General features: G+C 41.1%; 2 protein-coding genes across 2 annotated transcripts; one reads left to right on the top strand and one right to left on the bottom strand.

Moving 5' to 3' along the window:
• Positions 1-243: 243 nt before the first annotated feature.
• LOC4333121 (chitinase 12) lies at positions 244-1,501 on the bottom strand. The gene has a single exon (NM_001417683.1). It carries the CDS (start codon positions 1,433-1,435, stop codon positions 455-457), a length of 981 nt encoding a protein of 326 aa, NP_001404612.1. The 5' UTR covers positions 1,436-1,501; the 3' UTR covers positions 244-454.
• A 3,924-nt stretch (positions 1,502-5,425) lies between these two features.
• On the top strand, positions 5,426-15,543 carry LOC4333120 (vacuolar protein sorting-associated protein 52 A). Its single transcript, XM_015777081.3, has 19 exons — positions 5,426-5,693; positions 5,812-5,872; positions 6,094-6,189; positions 6,545-6,646; positions 7,213-7,296; positions 7,975-8,055; positions 8,815-8,958; positions 9,799-9,890; positions 10,590-10,671; positions 11,258-11,443; positions 12,295-12,410; positions 12,491-12,549; positions 13,474-13,574; positions 13,746-13,796; positions 13,946-14,125; positions 14,247-14,381; positions 14,473-14,547; positions 15,010-15,067; positions 15,148-15,543. The coding sequence occupies exons 1-19, from the start codon at positions 5,590-5,592 to the stop codon at positions 15,447-15,449; spliced, it is 2,109 nt and encodes a 702-aa protein (XP_015632567.1). The 5' UTR covers positions 5,426-5,589; the 3' UTR covers positions 15,450-15,543.
• Positions 15,544-21,111: the final 5,568 nt, after the last annotated feature.

The following is a 21,111-nucleotide window of genomic DNA, read 5'->3' as shown; positions in this document are numbered from 1 at the left end:
TTTAATCAAGTTAATAAAAAATATAATAATATTTTAATGCAAAACAAATATACGGACTAAATTATCGTTGTAGTATTTTAAGAGACTACAAGTTCTTATTCATGGGTTTGATTACCATAGTTAGACGTGGACGTGTACATCGATTGGGCTGAATTAATCCCATTTTGATGTATATCGGAATATCTTTCATGGGTATGCTGCACATCAATTAGTAGTAGCTATGATTTCACGCTCTCCGATTTTTGTCCACTCGATGATACTGTATTCTTTCCATACAATATTAATCAAGTGGTACTGTATTCTTTCCATATAATACATTATATTTTACCAATCGCTTCGTCGTGCATTACTGATCATCGTCGTCGATCGGATCAAGTTTTATTCATCGATATGGTGTAAACATATACTCCATCAGTGATTATTTATCACTGTGTGGAAGCTAGGTAGGCGAAGCTTAGGAGCCGAAGGGCCTCTGGCTGTAGCAATCCAAGTTGGCGTCGTAGCTGACGCCGAGGATGTCGCAGTAGCGCTTGTAGAAGCCGATCCGGTCGGCGACGCGATCGTCCTCGCCATGGCCGCACTCCAGCCCGCCGTTGATGATGTTGGTGATGACGCCGTAGCCCGGCACGCGGCCCGCCGCCTGGTCGTCGGCGGAGGGCGTCCACTGGCCGGTGGCGACCGCGTGGCACGACGGCTTGGGCGACTGCGGCGTCATCCAGAACCAGAAGGCCGTGTCGAAGGAGACGGTGGCGTCGGACGCCACGAGGTCCGGGTCGCCGAGCAGGTCGGCGCCGATGGCCTGCCCCGCCGGCCCGTAGTTGAAGTTGTAGGAGAGCTGGATGGGACCCCGGCCGTAGTACTTCTTGCCGGCGGCGCACGGCCACTGCGCGCTCTGCTGGCAGTAGTCCGGCCCGGCGGCGCCGCCGTTCTCCTCCTTGAAGCAGTAGCCCCACGCGTAGGGGCCGTCGGGCGCCGTCGCCCACCCGCCGGTGGTCTCGTGGGACGTCTGCGCAAGGAACGCGGCGACCTCGCGCTTGTTGGTGTCGGCGTCGCCGCCCGCGGCGGCGAAGCCCGGGAAGGCGCTGGCGGCGGCGACGAAGGCGTCGTAGGTGTAGAAGTTGCTGGCCGGGCACGCCGCATCGTTGCGGTGGAGCAGCATCTGGTCGAAGAGCGAGCGCGACACGATGGACGCGACGCCGCTGCCACCGCTGCCGGACGGCGGGGTCGGGCCGCCGCCGCCGCAGCCGGCGGCGGAGCACTGGCTCTGGCATCCGGCGCCGCAGTAGTCGGAGGTGGAGCCGCACCAGCCGAACTGGCTGCAGCAGAGGCAGTTGGGGCACACCGCGCCGCCGGCCTGGCTGCCGCACTGCTCGGCATGCACGGCCGCCGCGAGGAAGGCCGTGGCCACCATGGCCACCACAGCGAGCGCTCTCATGGTGTGTTGGGTAAATATAAGATCGCTGAGTTGCTGTATACAGATTGACTGATTGAGGGAAAGTTTGTGAGGAAGAAGCGATGGGAGCGCATGGCTTTATATAGAGCGCGCGGGAAGTGGGCGTAGTATTGGCATCTTGGTATTTTTCAACAACAAATTGCATTGCCAATTTGCCACGATTAACAGACATCACTATATCATGCATATGCATGCATCCCTTACTAACTGTGATTATTGGAAAGTCATTTTGCCTAGGGATGCGCTACTTATTTAGAGGGGAAAAGGGGTTCCATAGTAGCACTATTGTGCATCCAACTAGTAGTCATATAGTACATCTTTGCATTTCATATAGTCATTGCATTAATGGAAATCGCTAGGGTTGACAATGAATTGAGTCGAGCACGGACAGAGCAGGAACATATCTGGCTCACCGCTCATCACACAAGTATACTTGATTGTGTTTTGAGTTCATCACACAAAGTAGGCTCGATCTCAAATTGCCCTTTGGTTGAATCATGAAAGGAGGAGTTTTTTTTTGTTTTTTTTTGGGAGGTTCGTTGCTTCCCTGCTAGAGGAGATTCGTTCTCCGACAAGTCGTTTCATGCCTTTTAAGGTGTTCAATAACAAAAACCACAAACTCTAAATATTACTCTCTCCCTCAAAAAAAAAAAGCCAACCTTGGGGACGGAGGGAGTATGTAGCAAATTTTTTAAAAATATATTAAACCAGCGTACGTAAATATCAGGCGCACGGTAATATACCCATACCACGGGTAGGATTGACGTCCCAATCTGGTGGACATTGGACATGTTGGCCAAATACTTGCATATATGCCTCCATGGTTCCATCTCCTATCATGACGACTGCATAAATGATCTTTGCGAACGGGTGGACGGCCCACCTAACACTAGGTGTATGTAAAAAACATACATGTACCCATGTGTAAAAAGTGATTTTTGCAGCAAAAAAAATAGAAACCCTAGCTTCGATCTACCATCGTCGTCACCGCTGAGGCCCCGCTACTCCCAAGGTCGGTGGTGGTGGATCTGTCGCTGTGTGGTGGCTTGCCACCGCCGGAGTTCTGCCACCGTGCCCCACCACTCCTGAGGCCGCCACCGCTACCATGTCCTCTCAAGGGTGCCGTCACTAGAGCCAATTGCAGCGTGTCCCGACGAAATCGCCGCCGCTGCTCCCATGCTAATAATGTGGCGCCATTGTCACTTCCGTGCACATGCGAGGCCTCTGGCCCCTCGTCACTGGTGGTGCCATCGCCAGCTGCGCTCCCACTGAGCAGGGGGTGAGAGAGAGGAATGGGAGGTGATGAGGGATGCGAGACTATAGATGGAAAGCAAAGAACATGGAGAGAGAGATAGGGTTTATCTAGGAGGATTAAAAAATTATAGGGGAAGTATTGTGACCGGTCATGCTATCCACCGATTTTCGTAGACAAGTCTCTTAACAAGTCCGTCTGTGTAAATAGGTCGATTTTTGCAAGTAGGCTTGTTAAGAGGTCTATCTTAAAAAAACAATTTTCACAAGTTTGCCCTCTATCAGATATTCCAAGCTTTTTACATACGGGATCAGATATTCCCAACCTTTTTACATACGGGTTTCTTTGGTCCGTTTGAACAAAATTAAAGGAGTTGTCCGTAAAAATCATTTTTTATAGTAAGGTGAACCATGGATAAGTCACTGGACGTGGTAACATTTGACGAATGATCGATCATCCACGATCGAACTTAGAGCAGGTACAATAACAGATTATAAGCCAGCTATAAACATATTTTAAAGAGATAAAAGAAAAGAGGAAAGAGTAGCACACTACACATTTGTAGCCAGTTGTAACACGGACTCCAAGACGTAATGTGTGTATGACAGGTGAGATCAGATATTAATAATATAATAAACAACTATTAGATGAATTGGCTATTAAATTAGCTATAAATAATTTGAAGCTGGCAGTTAACTATACTATTAAACTTTTGCTCTTAGCAGCCGGTCGTATGCCGAGCTAGCTACAAACCAACAAAACGGCTGCCACTACAAACCAACAAGCAGGCTGGCACATGCATGCACATATATATGCATTGTCTCGTGAGAGCAGGTATAGTAACAGACTATTAACCAACTACAAATATATTTTAATAAGATAAAAGATAAAAGAGAAAAGTAGCGGGCTATAGATCTATAGCCAGTTACAACACGGACTATAAGACGTAATATGTGTATGACAGGTGGGACCATATATTATTAGTATAGTAAGCAACTATTGTATGAATTGACTATTAGATTGGCAATAAATGAATTGGAGTTAGTAGTGAACTATACTATTAAACTTGCTCTGATGCGTGTGGGGATGTATACGACAGATAGCTACGTACGGGGCATGTATACGAACAGTACATTCTCTTGGAAGTTGGAACATACTTACTCCCTCCGTCCCAAAAAAGATAAACCTGGGTTTCCGTATCCAACATTTGATTATCCGTCTTATATGAATTTTTTTATAATTAGTATTTTCATTGTTGTTAGGTGGTAAAACATGATTAATACTTTATATGTGACTTGTCTTTTTGATTTTTTTAAATAAGACGGATGGTCAAACGTTGGACACGGAAACTCAGAGTTTGTTTTTTTTTTGGGACGGAGGGAGTAGGCTCAGTTCGCTAGAATAAGTTCCCATCCGGAACAGTGATCACGGAAAACATAACGGTACAATAGCACGTGATTAATTAAATATTTGCTATTTTTTTTCAAAAATAGATTAATTTGATTTTTAAGCAATTTTCGTATAGAAACATTTTTTTTTTGCAAAAAACACACTGTTTAGCAGTTTGAAAAGTGTGCACGTGGAAAACGAGAGAGAGGGGTTGGGAAAAGGGCATCCAAACACAGCTTTAGGATGCGTTTAGTTCTTTGGGTGTAAAGTTTTTGAAGTATACAGACGCACACTTAAAGTATTAAACGTAGACTAATAACAAAACAAATTACAGATTCCGCCTGTAAACTGTGAGACGAATTTATTAAGCCTAATTAATCCGTTATTAGTAAATATTTACTGTAGCATCACATTGTCAAATCATGGCACAACTAGGTTCAAAAGATTTGTCTCGCAATTTACATGCAAACTGTGCAATTGTTTTTTTCCACATTTAATGCCCCATACATGTGACCAAACATTTGATATGATGTTTTTGGCTAAATTTTTTTTGATCTAAACAATGCCTTATCTTTTTTCCTTGTGCAATCCATCAATCAAAGTGTTGTACGCAAGGAGCTGTAACAAATATAGCTGCTGTTGTAAAAACGCTGATATGTCTCTTTTTCACTTTTTTTTTTGACTGAAAAAGGTAGAGAGACTCTACCTTATAACTATTGTATTAATGGTAGTCAAGGTGTTACATAAAGAGTTACAAAAGGCTCTTTTTCACTTGAAAAATGAATCTATATAGAACGAATTAATTGTACACTGGAACACTTTTTTTTTTTAATCGCCGACTCGCCGTTATAGCTTAGCGAGGCTGTGTACCTCCTGCAGCATATTATGTGCTTCCTCGTCAGGCCTCTGTAATGATCATCGGCATAGCTTGCTCGCTAAAATCGTGAGCTGAGGAGAGAGAAGAGAGATGGAGGAAAGGTGGTAGAGGAAGAACTGGTCTAATGTAGAATATTTTGTATGTATGCTATGTGGGTCTCGGTCTCTGACTCAGTCTGGATGATCGAAGTCAGCTCGTCACGTTAGCTAAAATCGGAAGCAATACTGTCTTGTAACTGACCCGGATTTATAAGATTACAGATGCGTTGGGTTTAAGGATGATTTTACAACTCAGACGACAAGACGAGGGACTTGGAGTGAACCTTTTCCTTCCTGGACTGCAATAGGCCTACAAATTCCTAACTTGAAAGCCCAGCCCAATACGCGTCCGTTCCCCCTTCGCAACCCAACCTCTCTCTTTCTTCTTCTTCCCCCATCTTCGTTTTGCCGGGACCGATCCGACCCACTTCCCTCCCCCCCCGTCCGTCCTCCGATCCGATCCGATCCCGACACCACCGCCTCCGGTGGTAGATCTGGATCGGAGCCACCCCGCCGCCGGCGATCCCCGGCATCCTCGCCACCCATCGGTAGCCCCTCCGCCGCCGCAGCCGACGACGACATGGACGCTGCCCCCGCCGCCGCCGAGGCGCACGACGGGCAGAGGGAGCGGTTCGACCTCGGGGTGTTGGTCGGCGACCTCGCCCTCGACGAGGATGTCGCCAGGTACGGACGGTGACGGGATGCCGCGCCGCCCGATCTCGTCCCGTGGATAACGTCCGAGAACGTGAGCCTTTGCGCGCTGTTTTGAATAACATTTGGTTTGGTTTTTTTTTTTCGACAGTGATGAGGACGAGTCGCTGGAGGGGTTGAGGCAGGAGCTCGACGACTGCAAGGACGACGAGGTGCTGCCTGTTGATCCGATGCTTATTTATTTTTGTTACTTGTAGACTAGTAACGAGCTTGGCGATTGAGCTCTCTTTGGGCTACGTGCTTCTCAGGTCCCTGGGTGCTGCATTGTTGTCTTTCCGAGCTCACTTATCAATTACGAGCAAGAAACAGTGTAGCCGTCTGTTTTTCTTTCTTGTGTGTGGATCGCTGATTTTACTTTTCTGTGTGGATGTAGGAAGTGGCAAATATCCTGGCTAACGGCATCAAACTGCGTGATTACACAAAAGGCGTCGAGAACAACATTCGCCAAATTGAGCTGGATTCTATACAGGTATTTATATATGATATGGTCATTCACGTCAATCATCCAAGTTAATATGCTTGATCTAGAGCTGCTCTTTTTATATACATATGAATATGAACTGCAGTTTGAATTTGACGTTGAGTAGGAATACAGTTACAGCATGGTTTTATTTTATTTTGAAATAAGATTATTTAGCTTATTTTGCCAGATGGCTATAAGACTACGAATCCATCCAATGACTTGCCTATTCTTACCAGAGAAAGTTTACGTTGATCAAATAATTGCACAAATGTTGTGGAAAAAAAAACTTATGATCTTCAGCTTCTGATGCTTCATAAATAGAAATTGGCAGTGGATAAAATGTAGTGTTCCCTCTTTGTAGGATTACATTGGAGAAAGTGAAAACTTGGTATCGCTGCATGATCAGATTCGTGACTGTGATAACATTTTGTCACAAATGGAAACTGTTCTGACTGGATTCCAGGTAAAAGCATATTCTCATATGTTCTGACAAAACTATCTGTGGCATTCTCTTGTGTGCTGGCTAGCTGAATGAGTAGTTATACTGAACATATTATCATCATGTTTGGAATGTGCAAACTTTAGTATTACTTTGTATCAATTAGCAATTCACGTGGTTTCTGAACTTCTTCTCAAAGAGGAGTCTGCCTACTGTGAGCTACCTGAAAATTCACCAGGATCATGTCTCTGCATTTTTAAGCTGTCCTTTTGTCAACTAAATAACATGAAGGCAACCTCCTTGGAAGAACTTTCTTTACCTGTATCACAATTCTATGCTCAATGTTTCTAGTTTTTACTATGTGATCCATGCGAGAAGTTCATTGACATAATTGAATCAAAACATTTTTAGCTTATTATTTACTCTTTCTTATCATTTAATTGGATGACCAATGTTCCCTCTCAAACCAAAAAAGTCTTTATACTTTTTTTTTCCTGTTTTCTCTACCTAATCTTTCACCTATAGACAAAAGTAACTCACTCTTTTACGATCACTAAGTCATTCTGCAATTCTTTTGACTTCTGTGGTAGACAGAAATTGGTTCTATAAGTTCGGAGATAAAGGTCCTTCAGGAGAAATCTATGGACATGGGATTAAAGTTGAAAAATCGTAAGGTTTGGTTCACTTCATACTGTACATTTTATCCGCATATATCCAATTATTCCTCCATTTCAATCTTTTCTGATCTGAGTGCATACTAGGTCCTTGATTTGAAATATCTAGGGGATTGGTGGTTTAGCATATATTGGTTGCATCTTGGATATTTTATGACTGTTAAAATTTGTACCTTCCAATATCTCAAGAGTAGATGCCAGAGCATACATAGTTTCTGTGTTACTACAATAGTTCTTTACATATCGACACATGAATGATCACCCCATTGCTTGATATAATGTTTCAGAAAATATTGCATATGCGATTAAGGTTCTATCTTACACTTCTGACAAATAATCATGCATCATAAATTGTTACCGAAGGAACAGCCATGTGTTGTATCTTTTTTAAGGAAATGTGTTATAACTAATTGGACAAACCGATTTGTTATTTAGATTTTTGTTTATCAAATAATGAGACAAGACTCAAGTACAAGACATGGCATAGAAATTATAAAATGAGCCCTTTTTGCAACATTATAAGGGCAGTCACTGTCATCTGAATCATCAAAAGTAGCTTATCTTGGAATTGTTTCACAGTTTTTATAGCTTTTTGCATGTTATATATTTCTTTCGTTCCATGCTTAATTATCTTTGATGATCCTAATGTTGGTTCTCACTCATTTGGAAATACTGCAGGCTGCAGAGTCTAAATTGTCAAAATTTGTTGAGGATATAATAGTGCCTCCAAGAATGATTGACATAATTGTCGATGGAGAGGTGATCACTATATTCCTTTCATGTTCGTTTGCAGCTAACCTTGCAACTTTCTGATATGGTACCAATACCATGTGTAGTTATGCAGCGCATGTTTGGTTCTCTTGCCCACCCTTGCGTAGCCTTGCTTCTACCTGATAGTGAGGATGCCTCATTTTTTCTTGCATAACATTGTATTTACTAGTAATTGTGGACGAGGAGATCCTTGTCAATGAAAGATAGCCAATTCTGACTAGTCAAGGTGTAATACCCTGGCCTTAAGTGGTGGCCCAAATATAGTCATTTGGTGGAATTAATCCTACATGCGGCAAAGAAGAGAGTGTTAGAGGGTGCTATGGATAAGTGGGTCTGCTCCCTTCCCCCGACACACACATAATCACAGAGGCACACACACAAAGCTAGTGAAAAGGGGATTTTAGACGCTATGGTATTACTATTACAGAGTCCTTGGCAAGAGATCCAAACATGCCATTATGCCAATGGTTTCTTCTCTTCTGGCTCAGCCGTGAGAATGTTCAGTTTAACTGCTTTATATCCTTTCGTAGGTGATTTGTCCTTTTTTTAATTATTTTTTGGTGCAGCTGTTTTTTTTCTTTGTCTTTGATTGATATATTTTTTTCCAACAGAAGATTTCAATTGTTAGTTTGATGTGTCATCCGTCCCAAGGATCTACTTTGTTATCCTAGTCAACTTGCTTCTTTTGCAGTTAATTCTGATTAATTTGTTTGAGAACTGAAAATGACCTATGCATCAACACTGCAGGTTAATGACGAATACATGAAAACACTTGAGACTCTAAGCAGAAAAATCAAGTTCATTGAAGTTGATGCAATGGTTAAATCGTCCAAGGCTCTAAAGGATGTTCAACCTGAGGTTGAGAGACTTAGGCAGAAAGCAGTCTCAAAGGTTTGAAGAACAATCACTAGTTTATTACTTCTAGTTTCTTATGAGTGTGAGCAGGTCTAGGATTTATATCATGCTGAAGGTGTATGTGCGTTTCATCTTTCGTACATGCTTATTTTTGTCAAAATAATTATAGGAAACAATCTATGGCTTTCAGCATCTGTTTTATGTGGGTTGAGGGGATTATGTGTCATGCCTTTGTGCTTTCTGAGTTTGCAAGGTTGGTTAGTTCATACATGCTATGTCATCTCAGTTCAATAGAGATAATTGGCTCAGTAATATCATAGAAATGAGTCAATTGAAAGTGCCTGGTATGTCCACCATTAACTAGAATGATATGCTAATAATTTATCTGGTACATTTGATGGCAACCAGTTTGGTGTTACTAAGAAAGATGCAGCTATGTTGGCTAATAATTTATCTGGTACATTTGATGGCAACCAGTGTGTCACTTTACCATCAAATGTACTAGCCATAATGGTTCATTTAAAATTAGGAGTTGCCCTAATTTCTGCTACCTCTGTTTATTGCTCAGTTCATACTTGATAGCGTACTCCAGAGCAAATACAAGCCATTGTAGATTTGGTCATTTGAAGTAAGAAGTCACATCAATGTCCCTCTGGATTTCTCTGAAACTTTATCAGGCTTTAGATATGTTTGGGAAGGCAAGATTGGAAAAAAAATGTCTCGTTTATTCATGAGTATGAACTTGAACTTTAATAAAATGTCCCTGGATTCATGGCATCTTGCTGATTGAATTTTTATATCTAGCCAATCCAATTGCAGAAAGCTACTAAAGAGTTTTATGGCTGATGACTGATGCGTTCATAATTGTTCTTGCAGATTTTTGAATTTGTCATCCAAAAGTTCTATGCCTTGAGAAAACCGAAAACAAATATTCAGATTCTACAGCAGAGTGTTCTTCTTAAATACAAGTATGCAAAATGGTCTTCTCTGATCCTGTTTTATCCACATTTAGTTCTTGCATGAGCAATGTTCTATGGATAGTCATTGGGATCATGGGTCAATGCCATTTTCCATGCTCTCAGATTCAGTCTGAAGTCAAAGACAAACTTGTGGGTCATGAATCTAAAGGGAGACCGAGAGGGATGAGATGGGGTTAGCAGGATTCTTTTTTATGTTCTTGTTGTAGGTGCCTCATGTTTCTGACACTCGTATAATTTTTGTACCTTGCACTAAATGTGATTTGTGGACCAAGTGCATCAAATGCACCTTGTGCCTACAAGTCTCCGTATGGCATTGCAGCGGATTGTTATCCTTTTATTTGGTGCAACTGCTTTAGGCATTTTGGTGTCTGGCAAATTGCTTTCCATTTAATATATAATAATATTATGTTTCAAACAACGGTATTATTGTGTTCTAAAAATATGGAACAACTTGGAGAGACGTGATAGTTGGATAATATATTTTGTCTAACCTTAGTTTGATTATAAAACAAGTATACTTGATTTTAATTTTTCGTTTGATAGCTTTACAATATGCATAACGCAGCACAATGCAGAACTGCAATCTGAGCCTAAGTTCCTCTACATGGCCATGCGATTAAATCTTCTCTCTCTCTCCCTCTCTCTGGTGTGCAATTTCTTGATTTTCGTTTGTGCTCCCCATTGCAGGTACACGATAGTTTTTCTTAAGGAACATGCTAAGGAGATATATGCGGAAGTTCGTGCAGCTTATATTGATACCATGAACAAGGTGAATGTTATAATAAATCTCATAGCTATGGTGTGAATAGGTATTAGATTATCAATGTATGACCTGGATCCTGGTCCAGCTTTGTGTCCCAATCATTGCCAGGGTAAGGTTTACTACTGCACTGCTGTACAAAGTGTAGAGTAGTAGCAGGCATGCTTGAGGGTCCAAATTTAGCAACTATGTGTTAATCCTAGGCAAAGAGTTCAAAGGCCCAAGCTAGCTGTTTCACGCTTGTGCTGCTTCCCCAAGGTGGGGTTTGGTCATTGGTGACTTTTGGGCGATGGATTGTTACAGTTGCATCCCTGTCCGTTTTTCTTCATTCTGTTCTTTTTGCAATTCTCTGTATGTACTGCTGTGCTTGTTGTGGTATCAACCTTACTCATAAAAAAATAATTCCATATGTACATACTTTTGAAACTTTCTGCATAGGTTAGGGAACACTACTAGTCTGTGTGCGATGACTTTTGACTTGTGCAATGCAGTGTACTAGTCGATAACAATAACAAGAGCACTTGCATTGTGTGTCTTCTTAGATATTTTGGAGCAAATGCTTTCTTGACATTTTTACCATATTACCAATTTGCAGGTGCTGAGTGCACATTTCCGTGCGTATATTCAAGCATTAGAGAAACTACAACTGGACATAGCAACCTCTACCGACTTACTTGGAGTTGAAACTAGAAGTACAGGATTCCTTTTCTCCATGGGAAAAGAATCTCTGAAGACCCGTTCTTCTGTCTTTGCTTTGGGTGAAAGGATAAACATATTAAAGGTATTTTTATTCCTGACACTCCAACTGACATTTAGATTTTTTTTTTTTTGATAATGTAGTTTGTCAAGTAATTCACTGTTAGCTGTAATCAGTCGATCCTATACTTATGGTTGTCTTCAACTGCATTCTACTTGTTAAGCATGACACGGAGGCTGGGAGCTAAACTGGGTCATGTGATGCTATAAGGTTCCAACAAGAACTAATGGACTAACATAACAAGCTATTTAGTTAGCGGTCAAACATGCCACGAGACACCTATCATTGTAAATCATCTTATAGTGCATAATTGGCACATGACCATAAATATAATCCTAGAGTAAATGTGGCTAGTTGCCAGACACTTAGTCCTGTCTTGTTCACATTTTGAGTTGTCTCTAACATTGTAACAAGACATATGGACTTGCCCACACCATTTATGGTGATTATACAAGTTCAGTAACATGATTGTGCCATGCAACCCCCAAGTTTAGGGACACAAATGACATGCCAACACAAATTTAAGGATTGAGGATCCAGTTAGCACCATAATCAAATTTGTGGATACATTTCTCTACTGTAATAGATCCAGTCAAATTCTATGAATGCAATGTTCTTGCCATAGTTGATCAGACAAGAAAATCTTGTTGCTTGTTGTACCAAAAAGAATTATTTTAACATGCTTTGAATTCTTCTCACAGAAGCTATTGACTGTTTCATGCCTATATATGTTCGTTGCAGTTTTGGACAGAATCATCACCTAACTTTATTTAGATTTTGATCTTGCCATTTTGAACTTTGAGTACCATATTATTGTTGAAGCAGCACAGTAGCATCATTTCTGTCTGTCATGTGGGCTTTTGTTGGAATGTCAGGAAATTGATCAGCCTGCCTTGATACCTCACATAGCTGAAGCCAAGTCTCAAAAATATCCATATGAAGTTCTTTTCAGAAGCTTGCAAAAACTTTTGATTGATACAGCTACTTCAGAGTAAGCCTGATTTCCCTTGTATTTTTATTCGTAATGGCTTTTGAATGAGTGGCAACCTGATAGATATCCACTAACTGCAGGTACCTTTTCTCTGATGATTTCTTTGGTGAAGAATCACTGTTTAATGACATATTTGCAGGTTTGTTTTGTCCTATTTTTGAATGTCTATCTTATGTGGATGTAGTAATCTAAATGGAGAAGCATCTAGTGTAAATCCATCGCTCAGTTCTAGCATGTGAATGAACATTCATATTTACCATTTGATGAGGTTTGGATGGATCAGATTTAAAGGGATGTGACGGGACACTCATAAATGATGGCTCAAACCGCAAGGCAGTTATTATTTGTAAATAGTGGTCCATGTGGCTATTACATCCTGTTTGGATCTGATCCACCTAAAATTATGAATCAACCCAGATGGAGTTGGCATTTTAGAACCTGAAGTTCAAAGATGCGTAGATACTCCCCCAAACCGCTTTTACATCGTCCTTTACCCGTAGGAAGCACAATGCGTGCAAAGACTACCATACATTTATATGCCTGTTTTTGCTGGTCATACTATTGAGACATACTTTGATCAATATTGTTCTGCCACAGTGGCTTGAATAACTACCATACATTTAGTTTGTCAAGGCCAATCTTAATTCAGATGTTTTGTGGTTACCCTGATTTAAATTTTGCTGAAAATTAAAAGTCCAGTCTTTGTTATGAACATTTCTGGCTGAGCAAGTGAGCATAACTCTTCTCAGTCATTTAGAAAATGTGCAGGATGAGATTTCAGGAGTTGATAGAAAATGAGAATATGCTTTGCATTACACTAGTAACCAAAGTAATATACTATCTGTTCATTTTATTTAACTTTAGGAAATAATCCATTTATTTTATCATGTCTGACATATAAATGCTCCATGTCATAGATAATCCAAACTGATTAATTGAATATATCAAGTCAAGCCATTTTATACTATTACCACTGTCATCTACCTGAAAATAGACAATGAATATGTGTTTTAAATGTTTAACATAAACATCAAACAAGTGATGTCTGTTACTTTTCCCTTAGGACCTATCCAAGTTGTTGATGAACATTTCAATGCTGTGCTCCTGAACTGTTATGACGCAATCGGCATAATGCTTATGATCCGAATAATTCATCAGCATCAGGTACGCTTTGAGTTACCTATTGAAGCAGCTTAGAAATATCACCATTCATGCCCTTGTTGACTGTCCTTGCTTTGAAGGAGGCCACATCTCTCTCTCTCTCTCTCCATTTTAGGTAGAACCCTTTATATTGTTATATGTGAGAAATCTAAGTGGAATTGATGTTTTATGCAGCTAATCATGTTTAAGCGGCGAATCCCATGTTTGGACTCTTACTTAGACAAGGTGTGTGCTTTGTCGCATTTTTGTTGAAATTTTATACTTGTATCGACTTTTTTAAGGGTCACTATGTTGGATAGCCAATGCTTCGCCATGAATCTTTCTTTTGTTTCAAATTCATCAAGTCCATTTGTGCACATTGCACACTTGCACAGGTTAACTTATCACTCTGGCCTCGCTTCAAGATGGTGTTTGATTTGCATTTGAACAGCTTACGAAATGCAAATGTTAAGACTCTTTGGGAGGATGATGTTCATCCTCACTATGTCATGAGGAGATATGCTGAATTTACAGCATCCCTCGTGCATCTCAATGTTGAATATGGAGATGGTCAGGTTAGTTTATCAAATTCAACTCAACCCGATTTCTGAAAAGAATTATTGATTCCCATTCCATGCGATAAGCAACCCCTTTATATGGCTTATGGGAATTGTATAATGTTATTTATATCTGCAGCTTGATCTTAATCTCGAGCGGTTGCGGATGGCTGTTGAGGAATTGCTTGTTAAGTTGGCTAAGATGTTCCCTAAACAAAAGTTGCAAACTGTTTTCCTGATAAACAACTATGATTTAACGATTTCCATACTGAAGGTAGGCGGTGAAAGTTCAAGCTTCATTAAGTTGTACTGTGGTGCAATCTACTAGTATCATCTTATTAAATTTGTTCTGAGCTGTCATACAGGAAGCTGGCACTGAGGGTGGAAAAGCACAAGTTCACTTTGAGGAGGTTCTTAAGAGCAATATTTCAGTATATGTGGTATGCAATGTGCCCTCTGAGATAGAAATAATGGAATATAATTTCTGCGTGGGCACATTTCATTGGTTTTACTGTGTTAGGGGGTACCTGTTTGCATCTGTTTAGGGGCTATTTGGTTGCATCCTAACTTGCCAGGGCACCAAACCGTGATGTGTTGTGTGACCACTTGCCGTTTGTCCTAGTCTATTTATTTTAGTACGACCTCTGTATTTTCCATTTGATTCTAGAATTTTTACATGTCCAGAGAAAATAGTGGGAGGCCTACTGTCAGTTTAGTATTTCTTTTCTTAGGATTACGAAGCCAATCAGAGGCTAGTCCCATTGATTTTTAATACTGGCAACAGATGTCCATTTTTTCTCCTTTCGTTTGAACTTTATTGACAATATTTGTAAAGAGGGAGCTGTGTGGATAGTTAAAATTTTCTAGGGGTAAGCTGATATAATGAACAAATATTTATGCAGGAGGAACTTCTACTGGAGCATTTCAGTGATTTGATCAAATTTGTGAAATCTCGCCCGTGTAAGTTGATCCCTGTTACAACATCAAGCTGGTTCCTTTTTTTGCAACGGCATCTCATCTTTATGTGTGTGTTTTACCAGCTGAAGACACAGCATCAAGCTCGGACAAGGCCAGTGTTAGTGATGTCGAGCCATTAGTCAAGGATTTTGCCGGTCGGTGGAAAGCTGCAATTGAGCTTATGCACAAGGATGTCATTACATCTTTTAGCAACTTCCTCTGCGGAATGGAGATCCTGAAAGCGGCACTCACGCAGCTGCTGCTGTACTATACAAGGATCACCGAGTGTGTCAAGAAGATCAATGGTGGCTCTGCTCTCAACAAGGACCTGGTTTCCATATCCTCTATCTTATATGAGATCAAGAAATACTCCAGGACCTTTTAGTCAGTACTGGTCCTGCCATGTACACTGGTGTATTATTCTCATGTAACGAAAATCCTGATATATGCTATGCAGGTTGGTTGGGTTTGACACGGAACTCTGTTTCTCTTGCTATTTGGCAGATGTTAAGAAATTACACGGGGGTGTATCTAAAATAGTTTTTCGATTGAGAGTAATGGCTGTTTGTGGTAGATCGTTGAGCTGATTAGCGATTAGCTGCCTATCAGTCAGCCATTCAGATGTTCTTTAATTGTAGTCATAGCCATTCAGATGTTCTTTAATTGTCTGGCGGTGTTTGGGACCGTAGAAACTTATCCCCGCCTGTGGATAAGTGAATAGAAACACATAAATTTTGCCATCTATCAACAAATCGAAAGAATTAACATTTCTGTGACTGTATCCACTCGCCTCTTGCCAAAGCGCCCACATGTATTATACTCCCTCCGTTTTACAATGTAAGTCATTCTATCATTTTCCATATTCATATTGATGTTAATGAATGTAACATTAAAAAAAACCTGCACAGCACATGAAGGCGTCCACAGCGCCACTTGACTGTCAAATATAGGCCTAATCTAATTCTTATCCCTTAACCGCAATAACGGATATCATGATTCTTGAAATATTAAATCTGATGTACTTTGACTCCTATAACAGTATTGATAATGATATTCGCTGACGTGGCGCTCACATGGCATCCTAGTCATCAAAAAATTAAAAATGAAGTGGGCCCACATATCATCCTCCACCTCTATATTCTTCCTTCTCCACCGCAAATCCCCAATCTCTCTACCCCAACTCCTCTCGACGGCATCAATAGGTTGGGCGTCATCCCTGTCATGTCAGCAATGGAATCCCGGATGCTGGTGAGGAAGTAGCTTTCCACATCCGCAGCACGATGTCTACGCCTGAGACGGAGATGACGGGGTGGAAGATGTCAGAGGAGATGGCGAGGAAGGTTGCCGGGCATGGGGAGGCATCATCGTCGTTGTCGGTGGGCTGCCCACACTCCTCGAACATGTAGGCGCTGTTATAATAAATGGGCTAGGCCCGATTTATTCTATTAAATCTCAAAGGCCCATAATAAATGTTAAGGATAATAATACCACCTTGGGAATTAAACGAGGAGTATCTCAACTTAAATAGGGAGTTATTGGAGGCTCCCTGTTGATCGGTTGAGGTGGGGATCGGAAAGCCACACGCGCGCGCGCGTCGGGCCGAGGCGTGCGTTGCGATGCACCTATCTCTATCCTTTTGCAACGGACCAATCCCAAGATTGCCTCTGTAACGGGCAGGCGATTCAATTCCAAGAGATTCCCTCCGTAACGGGCATGTGATTCAATTCCAATTGATCTCGCGTCGTTACTGCGGCAACGGGCGGATATCGCTCCTGCGCTATAAGGAAAAGTAACAGGCATGTGATTCAATTCCAATTGATCTCGCGTCGTTACTGTGGCAACGGGCGGATATCGCTCCTGCGCTATAAGGAAAGAGCTAATCCGATCAGATTCCGCTGCTTACTTTCCATCTGGTGTTCTTCCTCCTCCTCCTCGCGCGCGCATTCCGCTGCTTACTTTCCATCTGGTGTTCTTCCTCCTCCTCGCGCGCGCCTGGTGCTGCTACTGTTCTGCTTCCCCGCTTCTGATCGCTTGCGCGCACGAGAGATTGGAACGAGTAGGGCCTTCGGAACCACACCTTTGCTTGAGATCTGCATCGGGTAGGCGGGTGATCAGGTTTTTGGGGAGTGCTTCCGCACGACTGCTCCTCGTCTTTTGTTCGTCGCCGTCGTCTGCTACATAATGTCTTCCGCCGCCGCTGCTACTGCCGCACCTAGAGATGGCACGCCGGGAGCCAGAGCCGCTGCGAACGACAACATCAACGGAGGCAGTTCTGCCACACAATCCAGCGGAGGGACATTCACAGGGTATAACCTTCGCTTACTGTTATTTCATTTTTTTCATATCTATGTTAGTCGCAATTCTATTGCGTTCTTTGTATGATGATGATGCTTATTATATCTTAAGCATGCTCCTGGTTATGTTAGATTTTATCACTAGATCACCCCATATTGTTCATGCCATGATTATTGTCTTAATATTTTAGATTAAAATATGCCGAAATATGACTATATTTCTAACAATCCAAAAACCTGATAGGTCATTTTCGGTAGTTGGCTTTGCTGCTGCACTGAAACCACATGCATTTGATGGTTCTAATTATAAGAGGTGGAAAACACGTGCACTAATGTGGTTGACAGTGATGCAATGCTTCTATGTTTCACGGTGATGAGGACACAACTAGCTCGGATATAACCATGACTACCTTATGTATTAATCAACTAAAGGTGCATATGTTCTACATTAGATTTATTTGTTATATATTTGAACAAACGTTGCTGCACAATGAGTTTCGTGTGTTTTTGTTTACAGAGGTATTTGCTTAGGCGAAAGAAAAGAGATTGAGCGTAAGGAATGCATGGATGATTGAAGAAGTTGATTGGGGACCAAACCAAGACCTTTTCCAAGTCTTCCTTCATCTCACCACGTCACTTTTGGTCCATAGAAGACAAGAGATAAAGTTCTACACGTTTTGGATTCGGATTCGGGCCTCCTAACAGCATCAACTTCAAATGGACCTAGCCGCTGATCTAGAAGGTATTTTGGGGCTTATGAGTACTTGTTGGAAAGCTTATGGAGTCTACCTTCATATGGTTTTGGTCCCACGTTAAAATTCCTACCGAGCTGCCGGGAATCTGCAAAACAAGCCACGTATCTCATCCAGTCCGAATCTGATTTGGGTTTTGGGCCTTGTAATTGTGTCGTGGGCTTAGCCCAAGGGGGTGTGCGCCCTAGGGCAACCCTAGGACGTCCCTAATCACATTTATTTAGTAGCCGTCATCGTTTAGAGTTGGGTTTTGATTAGATTATTCTGTCAAGAACAGTTTCACCCCTAGATCGGTTTGTGGAACCCCAAATTCGAGTGCATAATCATTCATATGCAATTTGGTTGCAATCTATCTTGTTCTTGCTTGTGTTCTTCGATTCGCATGCAGGGATTAGCCTTCTTGGTGAGGTCAACCGGGTTTCGGCATGGTTGATAACCAGAGGAGACGTGGTGCTGCAATTGCGGGGCTCAGTAGCTTGTTCGTTCAGAAGCTGGATTGAGTTGTGTCGCGATTCCGCTCAAATCAATTGTTTATCTATACCTATCGAAAGATCGGGACCTAACTCCCTCATAAGTTGGTATCAGAGCGCGGTTGCCCGTTAGGTAATTTATCTTCCCATAACCAGAAAATTGCCACACAAAAAATTTATTCTTTACCTAGACAATTTGAGCCGTTGCATTGTTCTATTAGATTTTGCTTTGTTGAATTCTAGGTTGCATCGTCATGTCGAGTGCTGGTTTAGTTTTAGATTTAATTTTTAGTTTTGAGTATTGCATCTGTTCATCACTTAGGTCTAGGGCTCATCACTCAAGTGTGTGAGTTGTACGTCAGTTTTGGGTCCAGTTTTTCATCTCGTCAGTTGTTGCTGGGACCTTGAAAAATTGAATCGTCTTGTCGTCGGGTTTCCGTTTTTGTGATTTAGAGAAATTTTTATCAAACGGTTTTGGAGTTGCCGTACTTTGCGCGTGTACTGTGCGCATGAGGGGAGTACTGTGTGCGCGTGAGGAGAGACTCCGTATCAGATCAGATCTATCCGTGACTGTCCGTATTTCCCTCTTTATAGATCTGTTAAGTAGTGGATTTGAGATATTTTTATAAAAGTGGAACCTACATGATATGAGCAATCCATTTTTGAGATGATCCAATTTTAGTTTTGCACTTTGCGTTTGAGTCCCTGTAATATTCAGATTTATATTTGAGTCCCTGTTCGAGGTCAGTGGTCAGTTTTTGTTGACAAAAAAGTAAAAAAAAGAATAAAGAAAGAAAGAAAAGGCGGAAAGGTGCAAAGAAAAAAAAAAGAAAAAAAAAGCTGCACCTAAAAAAAAGAAAAAAAAGGCAGAAATGTGCTTAAAAAAAGCCGCACTAAGAAAGAAAAAAAATCATTCATCCTTTGAGTATGTTATCAGAGTGCAGAGTTGTGCATTGATTCATATCTAGTCTTTAGGGGTGTCGGGTGTTTGCTTGAGCTAGAGTTGAGTCTAGGCTAGGCCAGCACATTGACTAGTACTTTGAACTATTATTCAACTTTGCATTTTCTGATTAGCATAATTGCGTTCTTTTGCTACTATATATTGTGCCTCCCAAGCTACACATATATACTTCTGGTCAGCACCGCTTTGATCCTTGCAATCGCCACTTCACGTCCTTCAAGGTGTCACGAACTAGCCACCGGTTGTACCATCCTTAGCATTGCTGGTAAGACACTTGTAAGAGCTTGGTAAGGTGCTCCATTTGGCTGAGTTGTTGAGGAGCACCACTACACCGCATAGCAGATTATTAGGGATAACCTTCATTGTTTGTTGTTGTTTTTTGTGTTTGCAATGACATGTATGAGTGACGCTCAAAATCAGCGATACCAACAAGGTGCACATGATGAAAGTACATGGGTGCAACAAGTGCTAAGTTCTCAAATGGACAAAGCGGAGCAATGGCAGTACCACGAATTATTTGAAACAAAGTTTGTGGTTAAGGATAGAGCATGTCGTACTATAATCGATAGTGAGAGTTGCAATAACTTTGTGAGTTCAGATTTGGTTGAGAAACTTGAGTTGCCTACACAACCGCATCATCATCCATATTAGATCAAATGGTTCAACTTTTGTGGTAAGTTCAAGGTAAATAGAATTGTGAGAATAAACTTTTCGATTGGAAATTACCATGATACTGGCAATTTTGATCTTGTCCCTATGCAAGCATGTTCTTTGTTGTTTGGTCAACCATAGGTATATGATAATAATGGATCGCATAATTTTGTTGCTAACACATGCACATTTAGACATAATGGTTGGAAAATGAAATTGGTACCCATGAGTTTTACTGAAATTTTCGAAAATAATATTCAAAGGATGAAGAATGGAATCGATGAGATTTTCAGAGATACCAAGAAAGATGCTATTGTGATGTCTTCAACTAAGTCTGAATTACAAAACGAACGTATTTTTGTGCCTATTGTTTTGGACACTAATATTTTGCAGGCATCTGAGAATAACCAAGGTAATGAGAAAGAGAAGAAATACGAAGTGGAAAAAGATCTATCTATAGCTCCATGCATGCTGGAAGAATGTTCCATTGACCAAGCACCTATAATTTCTAAAGAGGAGAAAAGAGATACTGATAATGGTGTTATAACTACTCAGGGTATGCATAGTTATGATGTGCCAACTATGTCCACTACTTATGCTATGTTAGAGCAACCCATAGTGGAAACAATTGTTGAAATACCTTTGTCACAAAACAATTTGCTTGATGTTTCTTGTGATAAAGAGTTGTGCGATGCTTCACTTATATCCATGCCACAACTAATGAATGGACATGTTAATTCTATTTTTGAGATATTTTTATAAAAATGGAAGATTGGAGCATTCCATTTTTGAGATGATCTAATTTTAGTTTTGCATTTTACATTTGAGTCCATGTAATATTGATATTTACATTTGAGTCCCTGTTCAAAGTCAGTGGTAAGTTCTTGTTGAAAAAAAAGTAAAAAAATAAATAAAGAAA

Source organism: Oryza sativa, chromosome 3 (assembly GCF_034140825.1).
Source record: "Oryza sativa Japonica Group chromosome 3, ASM3414082v1".
NCBI lineage: Eukaryota > Viridiplantae > Streptophyta > Magnoliopsida > Poales > Poaceae > Oryza > Oryza sativa.
This window is presented reverse-complemented; position numbering and strand designations above follow the sequence as displayed.